The sequence below is a fragment of the Myripristis murdjan genome, chromosome 11, assembly GCF_902150065.1.
Source record: "Myripristis murdjan chromosome 11, fMyrMur1.1, whole genome shotgun sequence".
Classification (NCBI taxonomy): domain Eukaryota; kingdom Metazoa; phylum Chordata; class Actinopteri; order Holocentriformes; family Holocentridae; genus Myripristis; species Myripristis murdjan.
Window position 1 is genome coordinate 20,419,562 of NC_043990.1, and position 26,135 is coordinate 20,445,696.

The window sequence follows — 26,135 nt, forward strand, 5'->3', positions numbered from 1 at the left end:
CTTCATTGATGACATTCATTCCATAAACCCAAAAGTTTACTCAAGTTTCTCCATTAATTGCCAAACCTTAACCATCACCAAAACTAAACCTGATCCTAATTTCAGTCTTAACTAGCCAAAACAAAAGGCTTTGGTTTAAATCAAAACACTGGAAACACTTTGGAAGATTTCCCTCACCTTTCCATGCTTGTAAAGACATTTGGTCTTTGTAAGTATAGCAATACAAGATGCAACACACACATACAGACACACACACACACACACACACTCCTCCTTTTCCATCCCTTCGCTCTCTTGCCATTGTCCTATCCTCCCTCCCTTCCTTTTTCTCCCATTTCCCAACTCTCTCTCTCTCTCTCTCTCTCTCTCTCTCTCTCTGTCTCTCTCTAGGTCTCTCTCCCTCTCTCTCAGACAGCTGTTGTGTTGAGGTTACTGTACACCTTGTGGAGGGGCCCTCTCTTTCATCTCCCCTAGCGGTTTTATGGCTCTGTGTGAATGTGCAAGGCTTTTTAATTAGGCTCTGCACCCAGACAGGCCCCAAGGCTGAGGCAGCGCCACTCTGTCTGAAGCTCACTCACTCTCTCACTCCACTCCTCTCTCTCTCTCTCTCTCTCTCTCTCTTTCTCTCTCTCTCTGTGTCTCTGTTTCTCTCTTTTGCTTTCTCTGGTGTGTCATCAAATGTAATCCCTCTCTCTCTCTCTCTTGCTCTTTTTCATTTTATACCTTTGTTTTAGTCAAATGCACTTAACCCTATGCTTCTCTCTCTCTTTCTTTCTCTCTCTCTCTCTCTCTCTCTCTCTCTCTCCCTCTCAGCACAACAAGCCTCTGTACTCCTTTGAGGACAACGCTGACTACGTGTATGACGTCATGTGGTCGCCTGTGCACCCTGCGCTCTTTGCCGCTGTTGACGGCATGGGCCGCCTGGACCTGTGGAACCTCAACAACGACACTGAGGTGTGTGTGTGTGTGTGTGTGTGTGTGTGTGTGTGTGTATGTGTGTGTGTTTGTATATGCACACGCATGTGCATTGCTGGGTGGATAAAGGTCGATGGGTGGGCGAGATGGGTGTGTTGTCTGTGTCATCTCTCTGTGTGTTCATGTGTGTGTGTGTGTCCTCAGGGCCTGTAGCTGGACCCCAGCCCGAGCCACACAGCCCAACACCCCAAGCATTTCCATCCCAACAACCCCCACCTCCCCTTCCACATCCCTTCCTACACACACACACACGCACACAGAAGATTCCCCCGTGGGCGTTTCCCCACAGCCCTCGCTTTAAATCAGCCGGGGTGACATCTCTTCACCCCGGCTCCCACCCAGCCGTCCCGCCAGTGTTCCAGCAACCTCCGTCCAACGTTCGGGTAACGTTCCTCCCTCCGCTCATTCCTCCTTCCCAGTCCCCTCTTCCCTCCCGGCCTCGGTCCTGTCAGCAGAGTACACAGATGTGCAGGAGACCGCGAACCGAGAGCCCCAACCCTCAGTCCGCAATCCCATGCTGGAGACAAAAATAATGATAAAAAAAATAGAGAGAGTTCAGGCCAGGGGTTGAGTTTCCCAACGCTTTGGAGCAATGAGATTTATTTTGAGATGTGTAGGTCTCAGGCTAATGCATGATGGATCATCTGTTTTCAGCTCAATCAAATCATTGTTTGGACCCCAAGAAGACTGGTGACCATCATCCAGAAGCTCATGTGATTCCAAATCAAGTATAAAGACCAAAGCTTTTACTGAATTTTTAATGTATGATAATCTGGCTAAAATAAATGAGAGCCACTCAGTCCTTTATACCTGTTAATTATCATGCTGAGAATATCATTTTCTACAAACCATTGTTTTTTTTTTCTTGTTTTTTTTTTGATATATGAATGAAATGAATAAAAGGAACATTATGTATAGTGAAAATATAACACCACACATCTGAACTGCAAATTTCCACACAGTTTGTTACTGTATGATTTAGACACCATTTTTTTAACCTTAGAAATGTACAATTATAAGAAATTACACATTTATAGCTGATAATAGTATAGTTAGTAGAATAACGAGGGTCATTTAAACATCGATGACTTGATATGTGCTTGACGTGCATTTAAAAAGCATTTTAAAGTGTGTGTGTGTGTGTGTGTGTGTGTGTGTGTGTGTGTGTGTGTGTGTGTGTGAAAAGTAGTGCACGTGTGTATGTGTGTGGGTGGGTGGGTGGATGGGGGTTGTCACATCTTTGATCGGCCAGGTAAAAGTAGGGATGAAAGGATCCTCCATCCTCCCTCTCTCTTGGTTTCCATGGAGACAGCATCCACAGGGCTTTCAACCTTACAAGTCCCTGCAGATGCTCTCCTCCTCCTCTCCTTATGCTCTCTTCTCTCGCTCTTATTCCTCTGCTTTTCTTGCAGCCCCTTCGTATTCATGTCAAACGTTCATCTCCCCTGATTTCACATTACATCACACTAACTTCTCAGCTTTCGCTCTCTCTCTCACTTTACACACACACACCTTGCACTCTCCACCGCTTGAACGCAGCACTAAAGCCGGCTCTTCCTTCTACAGCCAGAGAACAGATGACAAGTTTCCCATGCTTCCCTCAACAGCGGCCCTTTCACCGACAGAGGAAGAGTTCATTATCAACGGCATAACTCGACTAACAATGTGCTTTATGAGAAACATTTGCTTAGACAGATACACACACGCACACACAAACCCATGCACATGTAAACACGCACACAGTAAGTCTAATAGCAACAGACTTCCATTGTTGCCGTTGTATTAAAAACACACACTCATAACGACATTAACGGAGCGGTGCGGCGCGCCTGGTTCTCATTTCCCGTGCACACACACAGACACACAGCCAATTTAAAGCGCTCAGTTCAGATCCACTTGGGCGGAGCGGTGGAAGTTTGGAGGCTAATGGCAGTCAGTCGGTGGTTAGCGCTGCTTTAAATAAGCAGAGGCCGTGTGTGTTGGGCGACATGATGCCAGTGCCTCTGTCTCCACCGGTGACATGTGTCAGACTCGCCTTCCACATGTCAGCAACAGTTTATGGAAACACCGCACATGGTTTCAGGCTTTCAAGGTGCACTGCAACTATTCCTGTTTACTAAAGAGAGCATCGGCTCACCAGCAGCAACAAACATGCACACCACTCGTACAAGAAGCCCTGTGTGTCAACCAGTTGAATTAAAAGTTGTAATTTTGACGGCAAACTCTGGAGTATTTTGATAGATTTGAACATTTGTTAAGTAGATTTCAGTAAATCAGACCATAATGGCACAATGTTTTCTTCTAGTAACAGACAAAATAGTTATTGGCGTCATTAAATAAAAAAGAATTAAGGAGCAGTTAAGAGATATGGTTGTAGTTTAAATCTTTATTTCACTGCATTTTCCTTGGAAAAGGAAGGATATTAAATAAAGGTATCCAGGGGAATGGCGGGGTGTTTTGTGGAAACACTGGCCATCATGTGCATGTTGTGTTTTCTGCTTGTTTTTGCCTACAGGCAGGAGCCAAATTTGTTTTTATGGATGTATTGGAAAGCTTTATAAAGATTTATGTGGCTCGTTAAAAGCTCACATCACCGTTTCACTTGTCAAGAAAATGAAAACAGACTTTTTTATATATACATATATATATATATATATATATAAAACTGTAGGTCCTGTGGAAATCACTCCACATCAGGACGGAGGTCCAGCAGGGTTTGCCAGTGCCTTGTTTCATTCTGCAGACTGAAATATTTCAGATTAAAGCTGCCGTTCAGAATACATGCCAGTGTTCAAAATGACAAGGAGAGGTCTGCAGTTTCTAATAATGCACTGCAGAACTTTGTTGAAAGGTTAGGAAGGTCAGAAGTCGTCAGGATGCTTCAATAGAGGCTTGAACCTGCTTCCCCTAACAACTATGGATGTGTTCAATAGATACAAATTATCAATAGAAAGAATTGTGGAGAAAAATTGCTGTATTATTCTGGCTGAGATGTTTTTATTCTGTTTCCACCAGGTGCCAACAGCAAGCGTGACCATCGAGGGCACCTCGGCTCTCAACAGGGTCCGCTGGTCGTCCGGAGGGAAGGAGGTGGCTGTGGGTGACTCAGAGGGGCGCGTCTGGATTTATGATACTGGAGAGGTACAGTCACAGATAATATGCATTTTAGAAGATGAATCACGCATAGTAAAAAATAACAATAATAATAAAAAGAAAGAAACTTCAATAAAAGGGTTTATATATCATAAAAAAACAGCTCTAGGCTTAAGCAGTGTTTTTGGATTTGGTGTCAGGTGATTCAAATAAAGGTTAGATATTTTTTGCATAAGATATCTGCAACAGTAGGTCACATTAAAAAACTAACAAACACTATGTAGATTCTAGGGCTGCTGAGTTGAGTTTGAGTTGGAGCTGAAAGAGTGTTATAAGTGCCATGTAAGCTACGGTAATGTTTCAGATGATAAATGCTGTTTGAGGTCGATGATGGTTGGCGAATCTTTGGCTGCAGATGATCCCATTTGGATTTCCTACCCGCCATAGTCTAATAACCGCAGGGGCCAGCGTGTAAACAATATCTGTCCCTGTCTAACCGAGTGTCCACCATTTCAAATTAAAAGCCCCCTAGCATTTCATACACAATCCAGCCATATAGTAGCTTTTGATCTAGTCTTGTTGACGACACCTGAATTGAATTTGATTTTGTTTTGTTTTCTGCGACTAACCGACCAATGAAAACTCTTCTCGTCGATAACGTTTGGTCGACAGTCAGCAGGCAGCCCTAGCAGATTCTGGCCTGCTTAGCTTTGAGATGGCATTTGTGGTGCCTAGAAATAAGAGCAGAGTGAGAGCTTCATTCTGCTCCTAGGTATAGTATGAATCTTAAACAATATTGGAAATTCAGTCCAATTTTTAGGGAGCAATATTTAATTATTGTAACTTTTGAAATACTCTTCTATTACAGCATTTCCCCCACAATGTTCCCTATATAACATTTGTTGTCGGCCTGCCAGGTCAGCTTTTTGTGTTGGATGCATGAAGCTGGCACTTCTTACCGCTGCACCTTTCACACCAGCAAGATTTAATGCTGCCAAAGTGCCAAAAGCATTGCTGAACTACAATAACCATAATTCACTGCACGCATGACCCAGCACATCTGTGCTCCTTAAAGTGACCGTGGGTCTGGGCCAACACAAACTGACTGCAGGAACAGCTTGCAACACAGCCTTGATAATCAGATGACGGTATAATAGCCAGTGTTGCAGTGCCATTAGCCGATGCTAGATTGAGTGACTTTAGTGTGTGAAAAATATGAACTACTTGGTTCACTAAATCAGTAACAAGTCATCAATAATCCCTCTCCCTATAGTGCCAACCTGTGGGAAACATTGTTCTGTAAATGGAAAATATGTGCTGCAACATTTGGGCCAAAACATTATAATATAATAGTGCCTTAAATGCCATTGAACAAATACTGCAGAGTAGCCCACGCTATGCACTCATTCTTAGTACATACTGTGCTCATGTTGTGTTTCACTCTAACTATGCACTGCATATTTGGTCTATTGAAGAAAATGCTGGTGAAATAGAGTAGAACTACAAAGTGCTTTTTTCACAGTAAAACCTCCACACGCACCACAGCCGACCATTTTAGGTCTTTTAGCTCTGTATGTTTACCCAACTGTCAGCATTGCCATGGATGTATGTGTTTGATTTGATCCCCCCTTCTCTCGTCTCTTTAAAACGGCCTCCACATGACTTTGCCAGCACCACAAAGTGGCCAACCACCCCGCCTGTGCCTATATGCCCTCTCATGTTTGGAGGGCTCTTTTTGGGCTCTGGTTAGGAGCCCTGTGTAAGGGCACGTTAGCCTAGCCGCTCGGCTAATTTTAGCGTCTTTGTTGTGTGGTGAGTGGGAGAGAGGCTCGGTCTAGCTGGTGGCCTCCGCTCTGGGTTGATGGTAATGAAGAGTCATCAATAAAAGTGAGTGCAGTGGAAAGGTTGGACACTACAAGTCCCCCCATAAAAAAGAAGCTAAAACGAGCAACAGTGTGTGAAGCGAGAGATGCCAGCAGTTCCCTGTGGAGTGGAGCGGTCCGCGGACCTCCAGAGGGCCATGGAAGGGTTCCACAGAGTCCAGCAAAAGAGCAAAAGGTTTTATTTCACTATTATGTCCCTCCACACAAATTAGATTAATGAGATGATGTATCAACCAGGAGGAATATTTATAGTTGGCACTTTTCAGTTGGGACATTTCAGTTCTACAAAATCCAAAAACGCTGTCACATGTGTTCCTTATCAAACGCTGTCTGTGGTCTAATGCAGAGCTGTGTGGGCTTCCTTGACATGAAAACGTTTGGAGCCGCCCGCTTGGGAAAGCTTCATACTGGATGCACCAATAACATTTCTAACATTTTAGCCTCTATTTCTCTGGTTAAATGTTGCTAAAAGAGAAATCATGTCAGCCACCACATTGATGATGTTTGGCCGAGCCCACACACCCCACCCCACCCCGGCTGTGGCCAGCCCAGCTCTCTGGGGGGTAAGGGGTTCAAAATGGCTGCCTTTCCCCTCCCGGTTCCTGTTTAATTACAGCCTGGCCGTGCAAAGCGGTTGCAGGCAGCTTGGGTGGCAGCCACGGCTTCCATCCCTTTCATTCTGACTCCCACAGCTTGATACTTAAAGGGCAATACCACTCAATTTGTGAATTCCCATGTTACTCCTATGGTCAAGGGCAGCACAACCAATATTTTTTGAACATAAACAGCTTTCTCCCATCGCCAAAACCAGAGCAGTTAACACTTGTCCATGTGGTGTAAACAAGATTGAATCTGCAGGTTCTTGAAAGGCAGTGGATCTCAAAAGATGATGAAGATGACAGGGAAGGCGAGCAGCCAGGGATGTTTTCCGTGGATAATCTTCCACCTCGGAGCTGATACTACCACTACAGTATAGAGCTAAAGAGCATCTGAAGGTGTTACAGCAAATTCTGTGTTTTGGGGGGCTTTTGGTTAAAATGTTATTGACAAGTAATGATCAGATGGACCTTTGCAACTCTTTTGGGAATAATCGCTGCACATTTTCAAATGAATAGCCTTCACTGAAAACAGATACCTCCGTATTTCCTTCAGGGTTCAAAAAAATAAACAAAAAAACAAATCAGCGTTGCGGGTCATAAATTCTAGCTGTACATGTGTCAGCCCAGTGCGTTGATTCATCTCTGTGTTTCTCTGTGATGTTTTGTCCCAGCTGTCTGTGGCCCACAGTGACGACTGGGCACGTTTTGCACGTACCCTCATGGAGATTCGCGCTAACCGGGCCGACGGCGAGGAGGAGGGGCCTGTGGAGCTGGCTTCATAGGATCAGACTGCCAAAAAAAAACTAACTAAAGGAGGTGGTATCACAGTGGGGGATCTCACCCAATCAGAGGCCCGGCGCTCTTGACGCTGTCATTGTAGCATGTGCTTCTCAACCTCCCTCACTTCGGTTACATCTCTCTTCGTTTCTCTCACTTTATGTACTGTAAACTGTCTCGTCCACAGAAGGACTTGCTTTCTCGTACTGTATTTTTTTTTTTGCATTTGCTCCCCTGTAAATGCAAATGGTCTATTAATGGGTAAACTGTTGACTTCTACTTGTTTGTCCACCCTTATTTATTTGCCCAGTTACTTGAGGTTATGTGTTGCTTGCAGCTCGTGAGCCTATATGAAAAGTGGCAGTCTTATAGCCTTATGACGACAAGCGTACTGTAACACTGCAACGCACTACCGTAAAAACAAAACAGGGTCCATAGAGTAACGCTGTATTCTGTTCACAAAAAAATGTCACGTTCGGTTTATGTTGTGCTTCTTTCTCCGTATTATGCCTGCATGCAACACATTTATGGGATAACTCAGATGCATAAACATGAAGTTACTATGGTGACGTTATAATACGTTGTGCGGCTTGTTAACTGCTTTATGTCGATGTTACAGGGCCGTTCGGTGAATCAAGTGGAGGAGTGTGTTTTAACATTGTCTATGTTTTGAACTTGAGAGAGCTACTACTGTATATTATTTCATGAACTGTAATGATTAACAAGAGGTATATTGTAATGCAGAGTACTCGCTGTTTACCTTGCCATGTTTACCATTAAAGCATCGCTGAAGAACTGTCTTGCTTCTTATGTCAAAAATGTGTCCGGTCAAACCATGGCAATGAAAAAAACTGAAGGAAAACACAAGAACATTTTGTTTACTAATGTAAGTTTCTCTTTACTCTCAGTACACATATTGCTGCCATACATACAGTAAGGCACAATTATTACACACCATATATACATACTACATTCTCTGTACTGTACAATTTCCAATACTCGATCGTGACACATACACACTACACAACTGCAGTCTGTGTCATCTCCCTTATCGACATTTTTACAACATCTGAGCACATGGAGATCTGAAACCAAACACCTTAGACAGCAAACACTGTGTACAGTCAGTATGTTACGCTGTGGCTTTACATTCAATCACTTTTTGGTCATATTCTTTGTAGATATATTTAATCAATTACCACATATTGAGAAAGCAACATAGGACCATAAAAGCAGTATAAATATGAAAATATGTCTCTCTGGTTTCTCATATATACAGTAGGGCGGTATGATGTGTGCTATATTACTTTCTGATGAATTATTCCTGTTTAACAAATAGTGTGACCACATGATGGGGGAGATTTTTTTCTTTTAAATATAAAGCAACAAATGGAAGACAATGGAAACAGCTGCATCTATCTAGTTATTGATATTATTTCCCAGAAAGTAAGCGGTCTAGGTGCAATCCAACTTCTGCCAGCCCTTCTGCTTTCTGTGTGCATGTACGACTGCCCCGCATGAAAAACAACCAGAATGTAAAATCCTATACAATCTCAATCAAACACGACCGCCTAAATTAAAAAGAACACTGCACACCAGTTCTACCACAAATACATCTTTGAGTAGCCGGTGTCACGTAGCGTGTTAACCAACATGGTTGCATATAGACTACCATACAACTGGAACGTTTCACAGATTATGATGTTTTTAAAAGACAAAAAAAAAAAAAAAACAGCAACACATAAATAAATTAAAATCCTAGAAACAAAAGACTAGTCTGTCTCTATCAGTGCATGTATGAAAAACATAGCCCTGTTTTTCACTCCCCCATCCTCCCCCCCTCCACCCCCACCCTGCGGACAGACGGAGCGAGCAGTTCAGGGGGTGCTCATGTGGGAGGGGGGCGAGGCCTGCACCGTGTAGCGTGGGAGGTGGAGTCCAAACTTACTCTCGATGCCAGCGAACGTGGCCACGGCCAACCTGAAGCCTCCGATGTGGTCGGGGTTGGGCGCCGGCAGGCTGATCCGAGACTTGGGGGTGGGCTCCGAGCCAGCCGGCTTTCTGTGGTGTGGAGGGAGACGGAGAAGAAACCCAGAGACGGGGCGAGAGAATTGAGGAGGGAAGAGAGAGAGAGAGAGCGAGAGAAGGCCGAGGAGACGGCAGCATGGAAAGATGAAGAAAGACAAAAGCAGTAGAAAACGCGATAAAAGTAAGAAAACGTGATACACTTTAACAATATTAAGTTAAAGACAGTGCAAGATGTTATGTTAACCAAACAGGGGGGGAGAGGGAGCGCGTGGACAGGGGATAGTTTTTATATTAAACAATGTTCACCACAAAAATAAACATCTTAATCGAATATTAAAAGTGGGCGAGGGCGATATTTTCCCTCCTGAAGCAGCAGAAGCATAACTAAATGAAAATCCCACACTGATTTCATGCTGGGTCCTGTGATACGCTGCCAACACGGACAGCAAAGGAGCACAGATCAACCCGTAACCAAACCACACAAAATATCCACACAATCTGCATTTGATTTTGGCCCATTGTGAGCGCTGAGGAGAGAAGCTGTATGTAAATACATTGCGGCTTCCAAATGGATACATGCATGTGTAATATATCAACTGTACCAGCAGAACAGGGCGTCAATTAAAATACAACATTTTCATAAGGCATTTTGTGAGAGTGAGAAATTCTCCACGTCCGTTCCCCCGTCGGAGGTTTTCAGCTTTAGAGAAGGAGTGAAATTATTCCCGAGAGTGACCTATTTTGAGGAGGGAAAATTAGCTCATTTCAGCTCCAGAAGTGGGAAAGTACATGTACAAGTCAAATTGATTCTGTCTGCCCTGCATCATGGCGCAGTGAGACTCTGGAGTTTGAGAAAATTGTCACATTCGGAGCTTTGAGCGAGCGCTTGAGTCTGTCAGTTGATGTGCTCTGAAATTATTTTTGGTCTTGTGGCATTTCTCTCTCTGGCAGAGGAGGGAGGACACCCACAGAGAACAGCCGACTAGAAATTAACCCTACTGTACCTAAAGGGGGTGTTCTTTCACAGGGGGAAAGAATGTAATACCTGTAGAGTTTTGTCTTTTAAAGAAAAAAAAAAAGAGTGAACACAAGAAATGACATTACTCTCATTTCAAAGTTAGATTGTGGGGATTAAAGCTTCAGTACGGTTTAGAGTTTTGGGCTGTCGCTGCGTGGAAGGCAGAGAGAGAGAGAGAGAGTGAGCAGAGCGTGACTTACTGTCCTCCAAAGTCAATGTAGAACCACCGCTGCAGGAGTTCATAGGTCACCAGGGTGACTCCGAACTGAGGCGAGGATCTGAAAACTCGAGCTGCAGGAAGGGGTGGGGGTGGGGGAATCAGTTTGTTCGATTTAATTTAAAAGGCATCATGAGCTGTAGCCTACGTAAGCCCTGTAAGCATGACTTTGTCCACAAAAATCACAAATGCTGCGATCAGACGGCAGCCGTTGTGAGCGTGCGTTACCTCCAGCTCCTTTCCAGAAGGCTCGGTGCCCTTCTTCCCGGAGAATCTTCCAGAAGCAGTCCATCAGGCCGCTGTAGGTGGTCTGGCCGGCGCGCGCCGCCACCTGTAGCCTGGTCTTGATCACATCTGCCGGGGTCACCAGAGAGGCCGCCGGCATGCCTGTGGACAAGAAGCCAGCGGCGGTTCAGCACTAAGGTATGTTGTTGTTTTTTTATTATTATTATTATTATTTATTTATCATGTGGTATGTTTGATTGTAAATACTGTGCACATGTCAGCATCCAGCCCTGAACAAATGAGATGATTTGTGTGGAGCGGTGATCTGCATTTGAATGAAGTCTGGCACGCCACCACAACCGCATCTGATGGGGACTTTTTAATCTTTTCTTTTTTCCCCCTCTTTCAAAACACATCACATTCGATCCTTTTGGTCATCTTACACCAAGCACACACACACACACACACATATACACAAGTAGGGGCCAGTTCCTATCACTTCAGCCTCACCCAATCGGTACTGCCAGCCCTGCGTAGAACCGCCAACGAAGCCATTATTTAATCTCTCCCTTTTTCTTCCTTTCCTCTTTTCCCCCTTTTCTTACAGGCATTTGAAAGGGGCCAGACAATGGACGGTAATGAGAGCAATGCACACTGTGCCCCGTGTGCCTGCGAGAGTGACTGGCTGACTGAAGGGAGTGACTGCGCAGCCCCCACTCCAGCCACTTCAGCCATGAATGGGCTCAATCATCGATAGCTTGGTCATTACCATCAACTGCCCTCTTGACGATTTACTCTGACTTCTTGGTTTTTGTAACAGCCAAACGAGCTATTCAGACCCCTGATCAACTCAGCATTAGGTAGCACACTGGCACCCGGTGGAGACTGACCACCTGCGCTGAGAGGAGAGCCGAGGAGACGAGAGCAGATGAGAGGAGACGAGAGGTAAGTGAGAAAAGTTAGACAGGAGATGAGGAAGTTTGCTGTGGGCTTTGGGGAAATGTGGAGAGGAGGAGGAGGAGGAGGAGGAGGAGGGCAGGAGGAAAAAAGAGGGGGAAGTTTAAGGCCGTGTTCATACACAGCTTTTTTTTTTTTTTTTCCGCAGCTGCCAAGATCTTTTTCCGAGTCAAGAAAGCGCTGCCAAGAGTGTTTTTTGGACGGATATTTAAATTAAAAAACTGTGGTGGTGGTGTTGACACAACTGTAAAGTTCTGCATGCAATCTTCTCGTCGTGATTGGCTGGCGGCTGAAAAGCAGATGATAAAACTTGGCATTTTTCTGAAAAACTGAACTTGTTTCAACTTAAAAAAAAAAAAAAAAAAAAAAAAAAGTGGTAGCTGATGTTTTGGGTGTTTTTTTTTTGTTTTGTTTTTTTAACCACTTTCTCAACATTTAACAGCCGCTTCCCATAGGAGTCCATGTAAATATAGACAGTGGTGGCTACATGGCCAAAGAGCTGTGATGTGTACTGTCATGACTCAGAGATTTGTGCCACCAAAGTGGAAAAACTGCTGAATAATAGTACAGTGACATCTAATAGCAATCACAGCCATTTCAAACTGGAAATCTGTATCTTACTGATATATAGTCTCAAGTACAAAATTTTAGTATTAGAGTTTTTTTTTTTTTTTTTTTTTTTTTACTTTTCTTCCTGTATTAAAGAGAATCAGTCCTTCCTTGCATAACCAACTTGGGCAAGTTAGAGATGGCCAGTCCTCTTTTCTTCAGGGAGCAGGCTAATGCTTAGCTAAATAATGCTGTACAAACTGAGCATGTAATTCAATTTCCTGTGCTGACTGTAAAGCACTAATTGCCAAAATGCTGTAACCGCTGATAAATGTATGAAGGGGGATGATAAATATTTCAAACTTGGGGGGAAAAAAAAAAAAAACATGGATTTCAATTTGGAGTCTGTGGGCCATGGCTGCCAGTTTTGCGGGAAGAAACCAAAGTAAAAATGAAGGGAGGAGGCAAAATTTATGACTTTTCCGTGTTGCACCGTGTCTCTGCATCAAAAAGAAAGCAGTGCTGACACATCTCTGAGGATACAAAATAAATATTAATTCTTTCACGCTAATATATTTCAAACCCCTCCAACTTGGCAGGGGAGTGTTGGGCCATTTTATTAGTGTTTTCTTTATGGTAAATCCTTTGAAAATCAAATATTAAATTGCTGCCTTGTCAAGGTCCTATTTTCACACAGGAAGAGGAGGAACTTGTTGATCAATCAGTGGCTCTTTGGCTCCGCGAGGCCTGCTTGCTCACTGTTATGACTAACTCATAGGCTATGTGTGCACACAGAGACACACACACACAGACATACATACATCAATTCAGGGGTGCATGTATGTGTGTGTTTGTGTGTGCGTGTCTGTGTGTGTGAGTGAAATGGGCAGACATGCAGAGTGTGCACATGGATGTGTGTGTTAGTGTCCATGTGTGCTTCCTTGCCTGCATGTGTGTATCTACATGTCCAATATATTAGGATTGGAAACTCTCCCTCCCGGCCTGGTTGGCAGCCGTCCGAGGCGCTTCCCTGCTACAGGGCTCCAAAACCCCAGTCCCCAATCACTGAGCAGCGCTCTAATTAGCAGCTACCGCCATGGAGCCTGCGGTCAGAGGCAGCCTGGCTTCCAGGCCCAGGGCTCTGCTACTGCTGGGGCCTGCAGCCACCAGAGGTCTGCAACACTTTGTCAGCTGCTAGCCCTCCCCTGTATGAAGGTGTGATGTCCCTATTCCGATTTTTTACTTATTGAACTTTCAATAGCAAGGATTTCATTTCATAAATTTTCATGTTCTGCACAAAGAGGACAAATTGTCGAGCCTCAGGGCTTGACGTTAACTTTTTGGCTCATTAATCACAGTGGGCAGTTACTCAAAAACTTCTTCTTCAGTAGCCAAAATACTGTTACATAAGAAAAAAGGAAAAACAATGACTTGTGAAATTTCTCTTCCATGTTAAGGCTATTGTATTAAAATGCAATATTATACACTAAAGGAATTATAGACTAAACAAGTCAGATGCAAAGGAATCAAGTGTTAAATGAAGTGCATATGGCGTGAGGGGACACACTGTGTTTTGACACAACCTCGATTCAAATTGTATTTTCTGTCCCTGCTGTGTGTTTTCAGTTGCTCAGAGGGTGGGACCAGCATATTTTTTTTACAGCCAAATACTTTATTGAGTCACAACTGGGAGAGGGAGGAGCTTCGGGGCCTACGCGGGAATTCAACAAGAACACGTGCTGGCGTGGGTATGTGCTCCACTCAAAAATATATGCCTTTTTGGCCAAAAGCCACACCAACTAGAGGACACACTGCTCTCAAATCGAGACTGAGGAAAACATTTACACTACATGAACACGAGTAAAATACTGACAAAAAACATCTGAGGGAAAGGCCTTCATGCAATTATGAAAGAGCCTTTAACAGAACTACAGTACAGACACAGATAAAAAGATTTGCTACTGAGGTCAGTTTCACTATCAGTAACTATCAAAACTGATAGAGACAAAATTTTACTCCAAGCGTAGACACAGACATATATTTTACACCACAAATGTATAAATATGTCCAATTAAATGCTGTAATGTGTGGTCTTTAAAACTTGCTATCCGCTTTAAGTGTCAAATAGATAAAGCATCACTTTACTGCTGTTCTGCTCACAGTCCCACTGGAGCCACAAGTAGGTCAGGTTCCTGATGCTGAATAAAAACAGGGAGGCTGGCATATTTTTGCCATGCAGAAATTAACTAGGCAGAAAGAATGGGTAAAAAAAAAGGGTAGTTAGCCATATTTGCAATATGCTCTAATTCTTGTGTACATACATATATATGTACACCACTTCAAGGAAAACATTTCAGAAAGTCCGTGGTTTAGACCCTTGAGGGCACTCTTCACTGTGATTATAGGTGCTTTGGTAATTCTGACAGTAATTGTCATAAGGGCCTTGTACTGAGCTGCATCCCTCTTTTACCAATTATCAGCAACAAAAAGCAAAACAAAACAAAACAAAACAAAACAAAACAAAAAAACACTGGTCATGGGTCATATAATATGATGACTAGCATTCCTGGGTAAATACAGACCCTGATTATTCCTCACAGATCTTGCAGGTGTAATTTTTGTTTAAAAAAAAAAAAAAAGAAAAAAAAAAGTGTTGCTGATGTTATTCTGAAAATAAAGGCCACTACAGGGCTGATCCTAGGTCTCCATCCCATGTCTGCTTGAGCATCAAGGTGGTGTGGGTGGAAGTATTTTACCTGCCAGTGCCCCAGCAAACAGCATCTTGCCTGGCCCTATCCTGCCATCCTCGTCACTGAGGTAGGCCTTGGTGTGGGCATAACAGGGGAAGTAGATCGCTGAGAATGGGATGTCCCGCAGGAAGCAAGCCTTGGCACCCTGTGGAGGAGAGATATACAGGTCAGGTCATAATATTGGGGGCAGAGTTGAGTTCAAAGTCAAGACGAAAAGACAGAGAACTGGAGGAGAAGGAGGGACGGTGGAAGAGAGCAAAACAAGAGACGCGCATTTATGTTCCAAGCCACAACGTGACTCATCAGCTGTCTATGAACAGATCAGTTATTCCACTGCAGCTTCATCTCCTATGGCAGAGTCTACTGAGTGAAATATCTCCCTCAACATGCCAAACACTGCCAGGCTCCCCACATGCAAACTATGTCTGCAAACTCTTTCCTTGACAGCAGGTGAGAAAGACAACATCAAGTTTTGAGTGAGACAGCCTGAGATGCAGAGAGAGACAGACAGGCTGACTGAAAAAAAGAAAGGTGGAGGAAAGGAGGAGAAGATGGCTCCTTGTCTGCCACTGTAAACAAAGGCATATCATCAAGGGTATTGAGTTTCCTGCTGTATTTCCAGCCTGTTGGCCCGCTGCCACCTTCTAGATACAGCAACTGCAGTCAACAGAAGGCGTTTAAAGAGCTGGGCAGGGTGTCCCTGTTTTTGGACAGGCTTCATTTAACTCCTGAGGGATAATCCTTCGGTTCCTCCACACACACCCACAGAGGACTGGCAGATACCTGGGCTATCTCTTTCCCTCTCTTTCCTCTGGCACATCTTGTCTGCCTGTCCCTCCTGCTGGCTGGCTGGGGCCAGAGCGGCTGCTGAAAGCAAGGAGATTGTATCGTAGCACAGTAGACAGGCCGCCTCACAAGGTCTCGGCCTAGGGGCCTTAATATCATGTTGGGTTAGAGAATTCAACGGCAGATACACAAGGCTTGGGTATGAGAGAACAGGGCTCAAATGCGTGGGAAAGGAAGAGAGAATGCAAGCGTGTCTTTGTGTGCATGAATGAACACATGCAAAGATGAAATGCATAATCTAATTTTTAAAAAAGCACAACACAACACGCATATATGTGTCGGCCTTCTTTCTGCACACAAGAACTCTAACTACAATGACCTGATGTATATGGAACGTCATCTGGGTACATATTCCCACAGTGACAGCTTTCCTCCAGTGATGATTGGTGGCGCTAGAGCGTTAGCCACCATACCAACCGGTAGCTCCACCAGTGGAGGGTGAGCGTCAGGATAATTACCCTGACAAAGGCAGCTCTGTGCCTGGGCGCAGCCCCTCCGGAGCCAGCCCGTCTGGGGCTCGCAGGCTGGAGCTCGTCTCCTCCCCACCTCCCCTCCACCACCGCCAACACCGCTACTTCTTTCTCAATGCACATTGTCTCCGCTCTCTGCATAGCAAGAGGGAGACGAACACTAAAGTGTGCACGCAAACATGCAGCGTGCACACACTCCCAAACACACACACAAACGGGTGAGGCAGCATTCCCACAGACGTACAGTAGACACACAGTAGCTATGTGTACACACACTAACACAGACAGGTAAATTACTAGGAGCGTGTACACACAGATGCACTCTCTCTCTCTCTCTCTCTCTCTCTCTCCCTCTCTCTCTCTCACACACACACACCCACACACACAAACAGGAACAGGTAGACAGGTAGGCAGGCAGACAGAGACAAGATGAGGCACCACATTCAGCATTCTTTAACAGTCTTGTTAACAGAGCCCAAAATTTACATGCAAGTGCCTCGTCTACCCTGAGAGCTGGTCAGAGCAGCAGACACACGGGGACACTCAGCGTGTGAGCCGGCACGCCGATACACACAACTAACATAAAGTGATTGGCTCAATTATGGTAAAGAATGGGTTTCCTATCCAAATCTAAATCATGCAGGACTAAAAACAGGTCTTCACAGAAAACAGCTGACTAATTTGACAACACACAGACACACTCATGTCAGCACAAGTGAGTGAGGATGCACGCATTTAAATAAGATGAGGCAAATTAATACAATTGCAGGTATTAAAATTGTCATTTTCTCAGTTGATTGTGTTTACAGTTGAAGCAGAATATCTCCTATCAAGCTCCATTAGGGCTTATTGATGTCATTTAAATTGGACATGCTCGGTTTAACCCTGAGGGCCAGAGTCCCTGTCTAGCCAGTTGAGCTGCTAATATTAGACGTAGCCACAGCTAGTTCATTCATTCCTGCTGCGCTTCTGTCTAGAGGCCTGGGGTAAACATACAAAACATACTGGTAGTATCTTAAAAAACACTGAATGCTGTGTGTGTGTGCGTGTGTGAGAGGGAGAGAGAGAGCGAGAGAGAGAGAGAGAGAGAGAGAAATATTGGACCCCTCACTGTCAGTCTCTGCATTGGCAGAGAACAAGATGATGTGTTAAAGGACGATACCAAAGCAAAATATAGAAAAAAAAAACAAAACTCTGACACAACAATATTGCTATATCAGCCAATAATATGACACTGCAATCTTTCACGCTTGCTTTACAATGTGTGGGGTGCATAATATCGCAGAATCCTAATATCTTCAAACACTGCACTGTAATTTTTAGCCCTGCGCCATTGAAAAATGCCAATTATGGCAATTAGGGTTAAATACAGCTTTTAGCATAAATTGTGCCTTTTCTTGTTCTTGAATAGAAGACCACATGGAAATGTTGATTTAAATGATGGCTGATGTGGGTTGGTAGTTAATTGAAAAATCACATATGATTTAGTCATAATTGTAATGAAAAATAATGGATTGTTGTGAAGTTGGGTGGCTGATGAAAATACAATGGAATGGATATCATACCTTTGGCCATGGTTTGACTATGTAAGCAATATTGACAAATCTCATTTGATGTCAACACACATACATTGCAGCCACTGATCTTCCCATAAAACTGGACCACTGGCTTAAAGACATTCAGTATATAATTTTCATTTTCAGTTGGTAATCCTGTGACTGCAGTTGTAGACTTCCCAGGTGTTCTGCCATCGGCCCACGCGCTACCTGCATCAGCTGAGCCATCTCACCAGCTGAATCCTCTCACCTATTCATCCTGGTGGTCTGATTATGCAGCTGCTCTAAGCACATTTCATTAGGCTATTCAGAAGCATCAGCTGATTGTTTCAGTGTGAATCTCCTAACCACTGCACAGTCTGCACTGATCACTTCTGCCCATTCAGTCGTGTCACTTCTGTGATAGACCTGAAAGGGCTATGTGCATGAGAAAGAGTTGGGGCAGGAACAGGTGGCAGAGTAAAGGCTGGGTGCAGGTGGGTTAGAGCAAGAGGACAAAATCCAAGAGGCTGGCATCTTGATGGAACCGGTCGATGTGACAGCAGGGATTTTGCATCTCATCAATAAGCAATGCATCTGGGGGCACAATGTGTCTGGAATATTAGTGTCCAGGTGGATCATGTGTGACGATGGAAACGACATCTACATCACAACCTCCTCAACGGTCTGCCCACCTTGTAGAGTCCGAAGAAGCCCAGGTCCCTAATGACAGACAGGGCGCTGACCCGGGGCCCCGTGGTGATCTCTCCTGCCACCTGCAGACGGATCTTCACTATCTCCAGAGGGTTGGTGAAGATCACCTGAGAGCCACCAGCCTGCAGGAGCACACAAGTAAAAAAAAAGAAAAAAAAAAAAAGAAATTGAGATAATATTTAAATTACACACAAATGCTGCCTGCCACACATAAGAATAAACCTGCAACCTGTAAACATGCCTAGGGTAATGAGTGCACTGGTGGTTTAACTCCGTTTGATCTGCTGTTTGTTTGTCTTAACTTTGTCATTTGGTTGTTTTAGAGTGTAATGGACAACACTGAAATGTGTTTTATTTGGGTTTTAAAGGATGGTAGAAGGGGATCCCCTTCTCAAATTCAAGGTAACAAATCAAAGAAACTATTACCACAGTGCTTCTTAATTAAAGCACTTGGACCAATCACTTCTTTGTCAGCTAGTAGTAGTGAGATTGGTCCCCCTCCTAAGTATCTGTTTGGGATACAGTGGGCATCATTCACAAAATGTTGCTTAATTTTTTGTACTTTTGTAATTAAGAAACTTGTCTGCAAGCAAACAAAAAAAATATTGTGGAATTGATGGAACATGCACAGATTCGATTAGAAAAGGTCCTCATGCCTGTCAGCTGTGGCGGCGTGGGGATTTTCCTATGATGTCACTTTATTTAAGTGTGTTCGAAGCATTTACCATGATGTGCCAGTGGACAGGCTGGATTCATTGCCTGTTTGCAGCCCATACGCGCTCTGTCCACTGCCCAAAATCGACAGTGCCCTGCAAACCTTTCACCGTTTAACGTAAATGAATTCTTGCGTTAACCACGATGACAGAATGTGCAGACCCTGAATCTAAGGCTGTGCAATTTACACCATCCACCCTAAACTACTATTTTAACACAAAGTCAACAATGGCAATATTTTTTTTGACCCGGCTAATGGTGCACAACTGCCACAAGTGACGTAATTTGACAACAGTGCAGTCTCAGCAACCAGCTGCAAAACAAACATGTGGAGAGGAGGAGAGTACGGGAGACTACCGGGAAATCCAGCTGATGCAGTCAGGTCTGTCAGCTGTTTGTCTTTGCCTCCCAGACCCCGCGGGGGCTCTGCCTCTCTACCTAACCTCACACTTCACACCACTTTCCAAAGTTGTACTTACGAGGGGAGGCTAAAAACACCACAGCAAGTCCAGACTGGTTGGCTTGCCTTTCATGTATTAGGGTTGGCTGAAGCAAGACAAATGGTTAACTGTGTCTAGTCATGAAACTTGACAGCACTTCCAGAATGCTGCCTGGCACTGAGGGATGGTTACAGTGTTGGAAGATAGTTTTTGGAAATTGGGCTTTGTCTGATTGGCAGACCGCCATTCTGAGACTTCTGTGTCTTGTATGTTCTTTCTTCTTTAATTGTTTCTCTCTCCATCTTTCCTCTGCCCTCTTTTGCAGCATTGTCTCTTTCCGTCACTGTCTCTTCTTGCTTTGACCTCCTATCAAGCGATCTCCCTCATCTTCTTTAATACTGTCTCTCTCTTTCCACGGTTGCCAGTGGTTACTGTAGCTAAACGCAGAAGGGCGGCACATCGCAATTAGATAGCAATCGGTTGCCATGGCACCATTCCCGTCTTAAATAGGCCTGGTCTGTTTGTTGTTGTTTCTCTCATTTTTTTTTTCCTCTTTCACTCGTTTCGTTATGAATGATGGATTGTGCTTGTCGCCTCTTGCCTTACGGGAAGGCATCAAGCTCCAATCTGCAATATGGGCATTTTTGCTAAAAGAGTCCCTCAATTTTAAGCGTTACCATATTTTGCCCAAGAAAAGAGAGGGAGGAGGGAGATCATAATCATCTCATTGAAGGTGTGTGCTGCCGCTTTTTAAAGAAAATGGAGCAGAGTGGGCGACAGCTTCCCTTCCAGACCAAACTAGAGGCTGTGAATAGCAGGAGGGCTGCTGGTCCAAAGCTGCTGTAGCTCACAGCTAACTCTTTATGACTAGTTTTATTGAAACAACCTAGTTGATTACATGCTGGCTAATAGTGAGAGCATTAAGAGGCTATTGGCTCCTACTCCTAGCAGTGTTGGCTGCTTCAATTGGAGACTAATGAGAGTGGAGATGGTCAGGGAGAGTAAACAACAACATGGTTCGGAGAGATGAGCTGACAATTAGCGGTGACAACATGAGAGAGGAGGAGGGGCAGTGTCAGCTATAATGCAGGAGAGCTTTTTGTGCACTTACGTCTGTCTGAAACGCCTCCCACACACTATTCCAGTACATTCCTACTTAACTTTGGACAATCTTCCTGAACTTTCGACAACTCAGGACGGAAAGAGAGAGAGAGAGAGAGAGAGAGAAAGAAAGAAAGAGACAGATGAACAGAGGAAAGAAGCAGACAAATAAGCAGAGTGAGATAATGAGAGAGAACAACGGGGAGAGAGAAACAGAGAAAGAAGTAGTCAAAACAAGAGAAGTGAGGGAATGTCAGAGGTAGAGGCAGAGAGGTTGAGGGTTGTGATTACAGAGTGACAGCGTCGGCGGCTCTCTGATGATTCCCAGGTAATTACAAGGCAAGGTGATCCTGAGAAACCTGGGAAGTCAGCACCTTATCAACGCTCCGCCGCGCCCTGCCTGAGCAGGAGTGTGTGTGTGTGTTTCAGAAAGAGCTTCTTAAGAGTTCGAGGGCCAACACACGCACACATATTCGCCAACAGTTTACTTATCTCAATGCCAAACGACACATTAGTGCCAACTGAAAACATTAGCCACCCTCCATTAATAGCCATTCACACTTTCATTAGTACTTAGAGAAAGCTTAAACGGCGATTACGCCACATGTACGGGACTGAGGGTGTGTGCACTAAATTCTCCGATAAATGTTTTCACAATCCGTGGCGGGCTTGAATAAGAAGGCCATTACAAAGGCTTAAAAATCAACCATGAAAATTGCGTGAGATTTACACTGAATAATTGCTTGTGAAAACGAACAAAGCGTTCCTGTATTTCAACTCTCCCCTCTCTCTCTCTGCTCCCTCTACTCCGCTCCTCTCAGCAATGACCCAGTGAGTATTTTGTGTAACTTAAGTCCTAAAATGCAGACCAGTAACTGCCAGATAAGCATCCAGCCAGCTCAGTCAACGGAGCATGCCGTTCTTACCAAATAATCATTAGGACCTGGCAACCCACACTGGAGCTTAGTGCTGCTGAGCCACGGCTTTACAGAGAGAGCAGAGAGCAAGGGGAGGAGGAGGTGGTGGAGAGGAGAGAGGAGGAGAAAGAGAGGAGAGGAACAGGGAGAAGAGAAGAGCAGAGGATTAAAGAGGACAGAGGAGGAAAGGAGGATTTAAAAGGAAGCAGAGAGCAGAGGAGATGAGAAGAGCCCAAAGAGCAATGAGGCAAAAAGGAAGTGTGAGAGGACGAGGGACAGATGCTGCTTTGACTTAAAGGTGTTTGAGGGACAGAGAGATGCTAAGTTTAGGACTGAAGAACTCACAAACCATTACTCCCCCCCCTGTGTCTTTCTCTCTCTCTTTCTTATGCTTTACAGGCTGTGGATCTGAAACCGTCGCTGTGGTCCAAACCAACACTTTCACAGCTACCAAATGATATAAACAGATTTCATGTGGTGTGGTTGTAGACTCACTAAAACAGGGTTCAGGAGGGTTTGACTTGTGTGTGTGTGTGTGTGTGTGTGTGTGCGCGATAAAGCGGCAGGCAGAGTGCAGTGCCAGCACTAACACCGGGGCCTTAGCCAGGATGAAAGGAGCTGTCACGACGGCTCATGGAGGAAAAGAGGAAAAATCCATCCATCCACACTCCTCTCCTCTACATTCATCCACTCCTCTCCCTGTATATACATCACTCACTGCTTTAAGGACTACATACGGGCTGTATAAAAAAAAAACACCGCCATTATTTTTGACACCCGGTACAGTGTAGTATACTGTTTGCTCTGGAGTGGGCTTACGTTTCATAATTTCTTTACACAGCTCCGTCTCTTTTTCACAAATCCACATTATTGCTATCTAATAGTGCGCACAATTTTGTTCTCTCTCACTTAAACGCTTTGATTTAAACTTTCCCACTATGCATAAAAACAATTTGACAGTGGATTTACAGCCAAGAATGTCTCAGAAAAATCCTTAAAGCCAGTAAGGTCAATTGTGTGTGCCTGAGTAGGGCCAAACCCATAATGACTTGTGTATTCTGAAATACTCTGCTTTAGTGATCAGCATCAAAAGAAGGCTGGAGTGAAAGACCTTCTTTCATTTAGTTCGGCTGAAGCTGCTGGGCCTGGACACACAGTGTGTGTGTGTGTGTGTGTGTGTGTGTGAGAGGAGTAGTCTGTGACAGGTCAGTGATCAAAACCCAGGATGGGAGGGGAGCAGGTAACGGATGGGAGGGAAGTAGGGTGTCTCAGGTAGCAGCCCCTGTCAGTCTCCGTCTCCTCTGTGTGTGTGTGTGTGCCTGCAAGCGTGCACCTGTACACTCTTCTTTTGGTCATACATGCACATATTCTTGAATGTGTCTGTCCAGGTAGTGTGTGTGTGTGTTCACTCCCTCCTTTCATGTGTGATCTTTGCACGTTCCATCAATAAACAGCGGCTGCCTGCCTCAAAACAGATCACACACTCCACGCCCGTCTGTTCAACTGTCACAGGGGCGGCCCTCAGAAAACAGGTAAACATAGTTAGAGACGGTATGCAGCCTCTGCACTGTATATGCCGTCTGTGTACAGTACTGCATCGTTTTAGCACTTTGAAGACCAGAGAGGGGCAGCTGGATGGTTTGATGTCTATAAAATTTTGTTAAATACTCAAATCTGGCTCATTTCAGCTCAGGCAAAATGTTTTAGTGCACCAAAATAAAACCGAATTGACTGTGACGTGCCGTGTAAATGTGCATCTATTTGAGGGTCTTTGCAATGAATATGTCTGGTAATACACGTTAGGGCAGAAGTCATTAAGAATCAATAGTAATAGCAGGATTGAGACACATCCACTTACACAACCACCAGCCAAAATCTCAGCAGCCAGAGGGACGGTGCCGTCTTTCTGTCTGGTCTTCCCTCGCACAAAGTCGTTCACCTGGAGATACACAAATTTTACACACAATCATACATTGGTATAGTGGCTAAGGTGCGATATGCAAAATGAGCCTAGGTTCAGTTGAAGTGAAGCCCCTTTAGACTCAACTGACCAAAAAGGCTATAATTTCATCAGACCAATGGACGTGTTTTTTCCGTATTTTTATCAGATGGGGTCCTCATTCAATCGACCCTTGGAACTTGGTATTTTTGCATAGCACATCTTTAAATGCGCCTCAAATGCTTGAATTTTGTTAACCCACCTTTTAATTCTTCAAAATGACATTATGCCAACATTTTTACAGCTGATAGGTATGGTAGAGCATCACATTGATACACACTAGAAAAAGTACAAATGAATATTAGACTTTACAATGCGTATCTTTTTTGAGGGACACCGTATCTTAATTCACAACTGGAGTTCACTGATGTACAGTTTTTCACACAGATCACTGGCATTAACATGATTTAATTATGCATTCATTTTCAAATATTGGCGTACAGTCTGTTGTAAAGGCAGCTGCAGTGCTCGCTTGTGTTGTAAGCCATTGAGAATACCACATCCATTAAGGGGCTTTGTGCTTTTCATCATAAGGCCTGATGGAAAGTTAAGATGGGAGAACGCTGGAGGAATGGTGACTGGTGGCTGCGTCCTTCCAACTGAGTGTAATGTTTTGTGTTCATTATTCACATCCAAGTGTGTTTTTACGTGTGTATGACATAAAATCAAATCATACAGAAGATTTAACAACAGTAGAACCCCGTGTATCTATGTGCGTGTGCAAGCTAAGGCTGTGACTTACTGTGAGCTTTATGGCTTTCTCGGGCGCCACACCCAGTAGCTGTGGTACCAGACCTATCATTAGGAAACGACGAGATGATTAGACAAGAGAGTGCTGCGGTCCCCCCCACTCACTCACACACATACACACACACGGCACTTCCACACACTCCACATGAAGCGTGGCTCCCCGCTGCATGCGTCCGACCCTCGGTGATCCCCCAAACACTAATGAACTCTATTGATGTGGAGTGTGGGGACATCAGAGTAACAACAAGAGAGAGAGAGAGGGGAAGAGAAGAGAGAGAGAAGAGAAGGAAACGGTTTCCCAGAATAGGAAAAAAGAGCAGAGTATAAAACACACCAACCAAAAGTTTACACAGCCCTCAATTACAACCCAGGGCCGGATAAAAATAAACAAAATAATCACAACAGAGTGCAGTGAAACTTGGCCCCCTACCCACAAGGCCAACAAGCACTGACACACACACACATTTCCCCAAAGTTCCAGACTTAATCATTATAGTGAATCTGTAGCAAGGCCACACACACATCATTAGCCGGACACACAACACACACAACTGGATCCATAACTTGGCTAAAGAACCTGTCTGGACCTCATAACAAACAAAAAGAGTGTTTTTTTTTTTTTTCCAAAGTGCTTGCATGCACTTTCCAGAGTCAAAGACACATAAAAAAGTGGGAAAATGCGAGTAATTTATTTTGACAAAATCCCCACATAAAAAAATCTTGGAAAGATGTTCATTGTTTGTCTTGTAGTATTTTGTTTATGAGATCCCTGCATCATTCAAAAGAAATCATTTTGCCAATTTTGCACTGCTGATTTCTTCCCTTTGCCAATTCTTCCAAGGTTTCCGGGCAAGGCACTTTCGACTTATATTACATAACTACAGTCTGGCTGTCAGACTTCTTGTCTGTCTATCTATCTGGAGCCAGGCCTGTCTGTCTCTATGTCAGTCTGTCTGTCTGTAAAGCCATTCCACTCTTTATGGCCTTTGTGTTTCACACAGAAACTCAAGCATTCAGGTTTCCTCAGGGGAGCCCAGTGCTGTCAATCAAAATCATGGGATTTCCAAAAGGGCCCGCCCCAATTCCAAGGGGCTTCATTTGTTTTTTCGATCCTTTTCAGACCGCACCCCGATTCCAATCCAAAAACAGAGACACACACTCCCCTACACACACAAATTGACCCCCATGCTTAAAAAGAGGGCAGGTAGTTATTAGGGATGTGTGCATGTGTGTACTTGCATTTGTGTGTGCATCCTTGCATGTTTGCATGTCTACTTATTGTGTGTGTATGTATGTGTGTGTGTGTTTGTGTGTGAATCCAGACTGGCAGGGTTGGTGCGACATCACCGTGCTCTGACACAGGCCTAAAGGTATGTGGCCTTGCGTGTGATGTGCATTGACCTGCTCTGAAAGTCCCCAGCCAGCCAGTAATCACTTCAAAGGAGGCAGGTCAACAGAGAGGTGAACTCACATCGCCCTCCTGTCCACCGCTCACTTTTCTTCTCCTCTCTTATCATCTCCTCTGCCTTCCCTGCTCTTCTTGTCCCGGCTACTCTCCTCTGCTTTCTTCTCTCCCCC

At 44.4% G+C, this 26,135-nt stretch overlaps 2 protein-coding genes across 8 annotated transcripts in view; one reads left to right on the forward strand and one right to left on the reverse strand.

Moving 5' to 3' along the window:
* The window catches only part of dync1i1a (dynein cytoplasmic 1 intermediate chain 1a), a 60,716-nt gene extending 52,605 nt beyond the window's left edge, over positions 1–8,111 (forward strand). For all 6 annotated transcript variants that reach the window (XM_030063038.1, XM_030063039.1, XM_030063035.1 and 3 more), the window contains exons 16-18: positions 814–954; positions 3,991–4,116; positions 7,222–8,111. In XM_030063038.1, the coding sequence (XP_029918898.1) occupies positions 814–954; positions 3,991–4,116; positions 7,222–7,332 (378 nt within the window). In that variant the 3' untranslated portion in view covers positions 7,333–8,111. The remainder of the gene's footprint in view (positions 1–813; positions 955–3,990; positions 4,117–7,221) is intronic.
* A 93-nt stretch (positions 8,112–8,204) lies between these two features.
* slc25a13 (solute carrier family 25 member 13) overlaps positions 8,205–26,135 on the reverse strand; it is a 46,688-nt gene continuing 28,757 nt past the window's right edge. For both annotated transcript variants that reach the window (XM_030063033.1, XM_030063034.1), the window contains 7 exons: positions 24,550–24,602; positions 23,667–23,747; positions 18,618–18,758; positions 15,078–15,216; positions 10,819–10,977; positions 10,574–10,664; positions 8,205–9,388 (listed from right to left, as the gene is read on the reverse strand). In XM_030063033.1, coding sequence (XP_029918893.1) covers positions 9,205–9,388; positions 10,574–10,664; positions 10,819–10,977; positions 15,078–15,216; positions 18,618–18,758; positions 23,667–23,747; positions 24,550–24,602 — 848 coding nt within the window. In that variant the 3' untranslated portion in view covers positions 8,205–9,204. The remainder of the gene's footprint in view (positions 9,389–10,573; positions 10,665–10,818; positions 10,978–15,077; positions 15,217–18,617; positions 18,759–23,666; positions 23,748–24,549; positions 24,603–26,135) is intronic.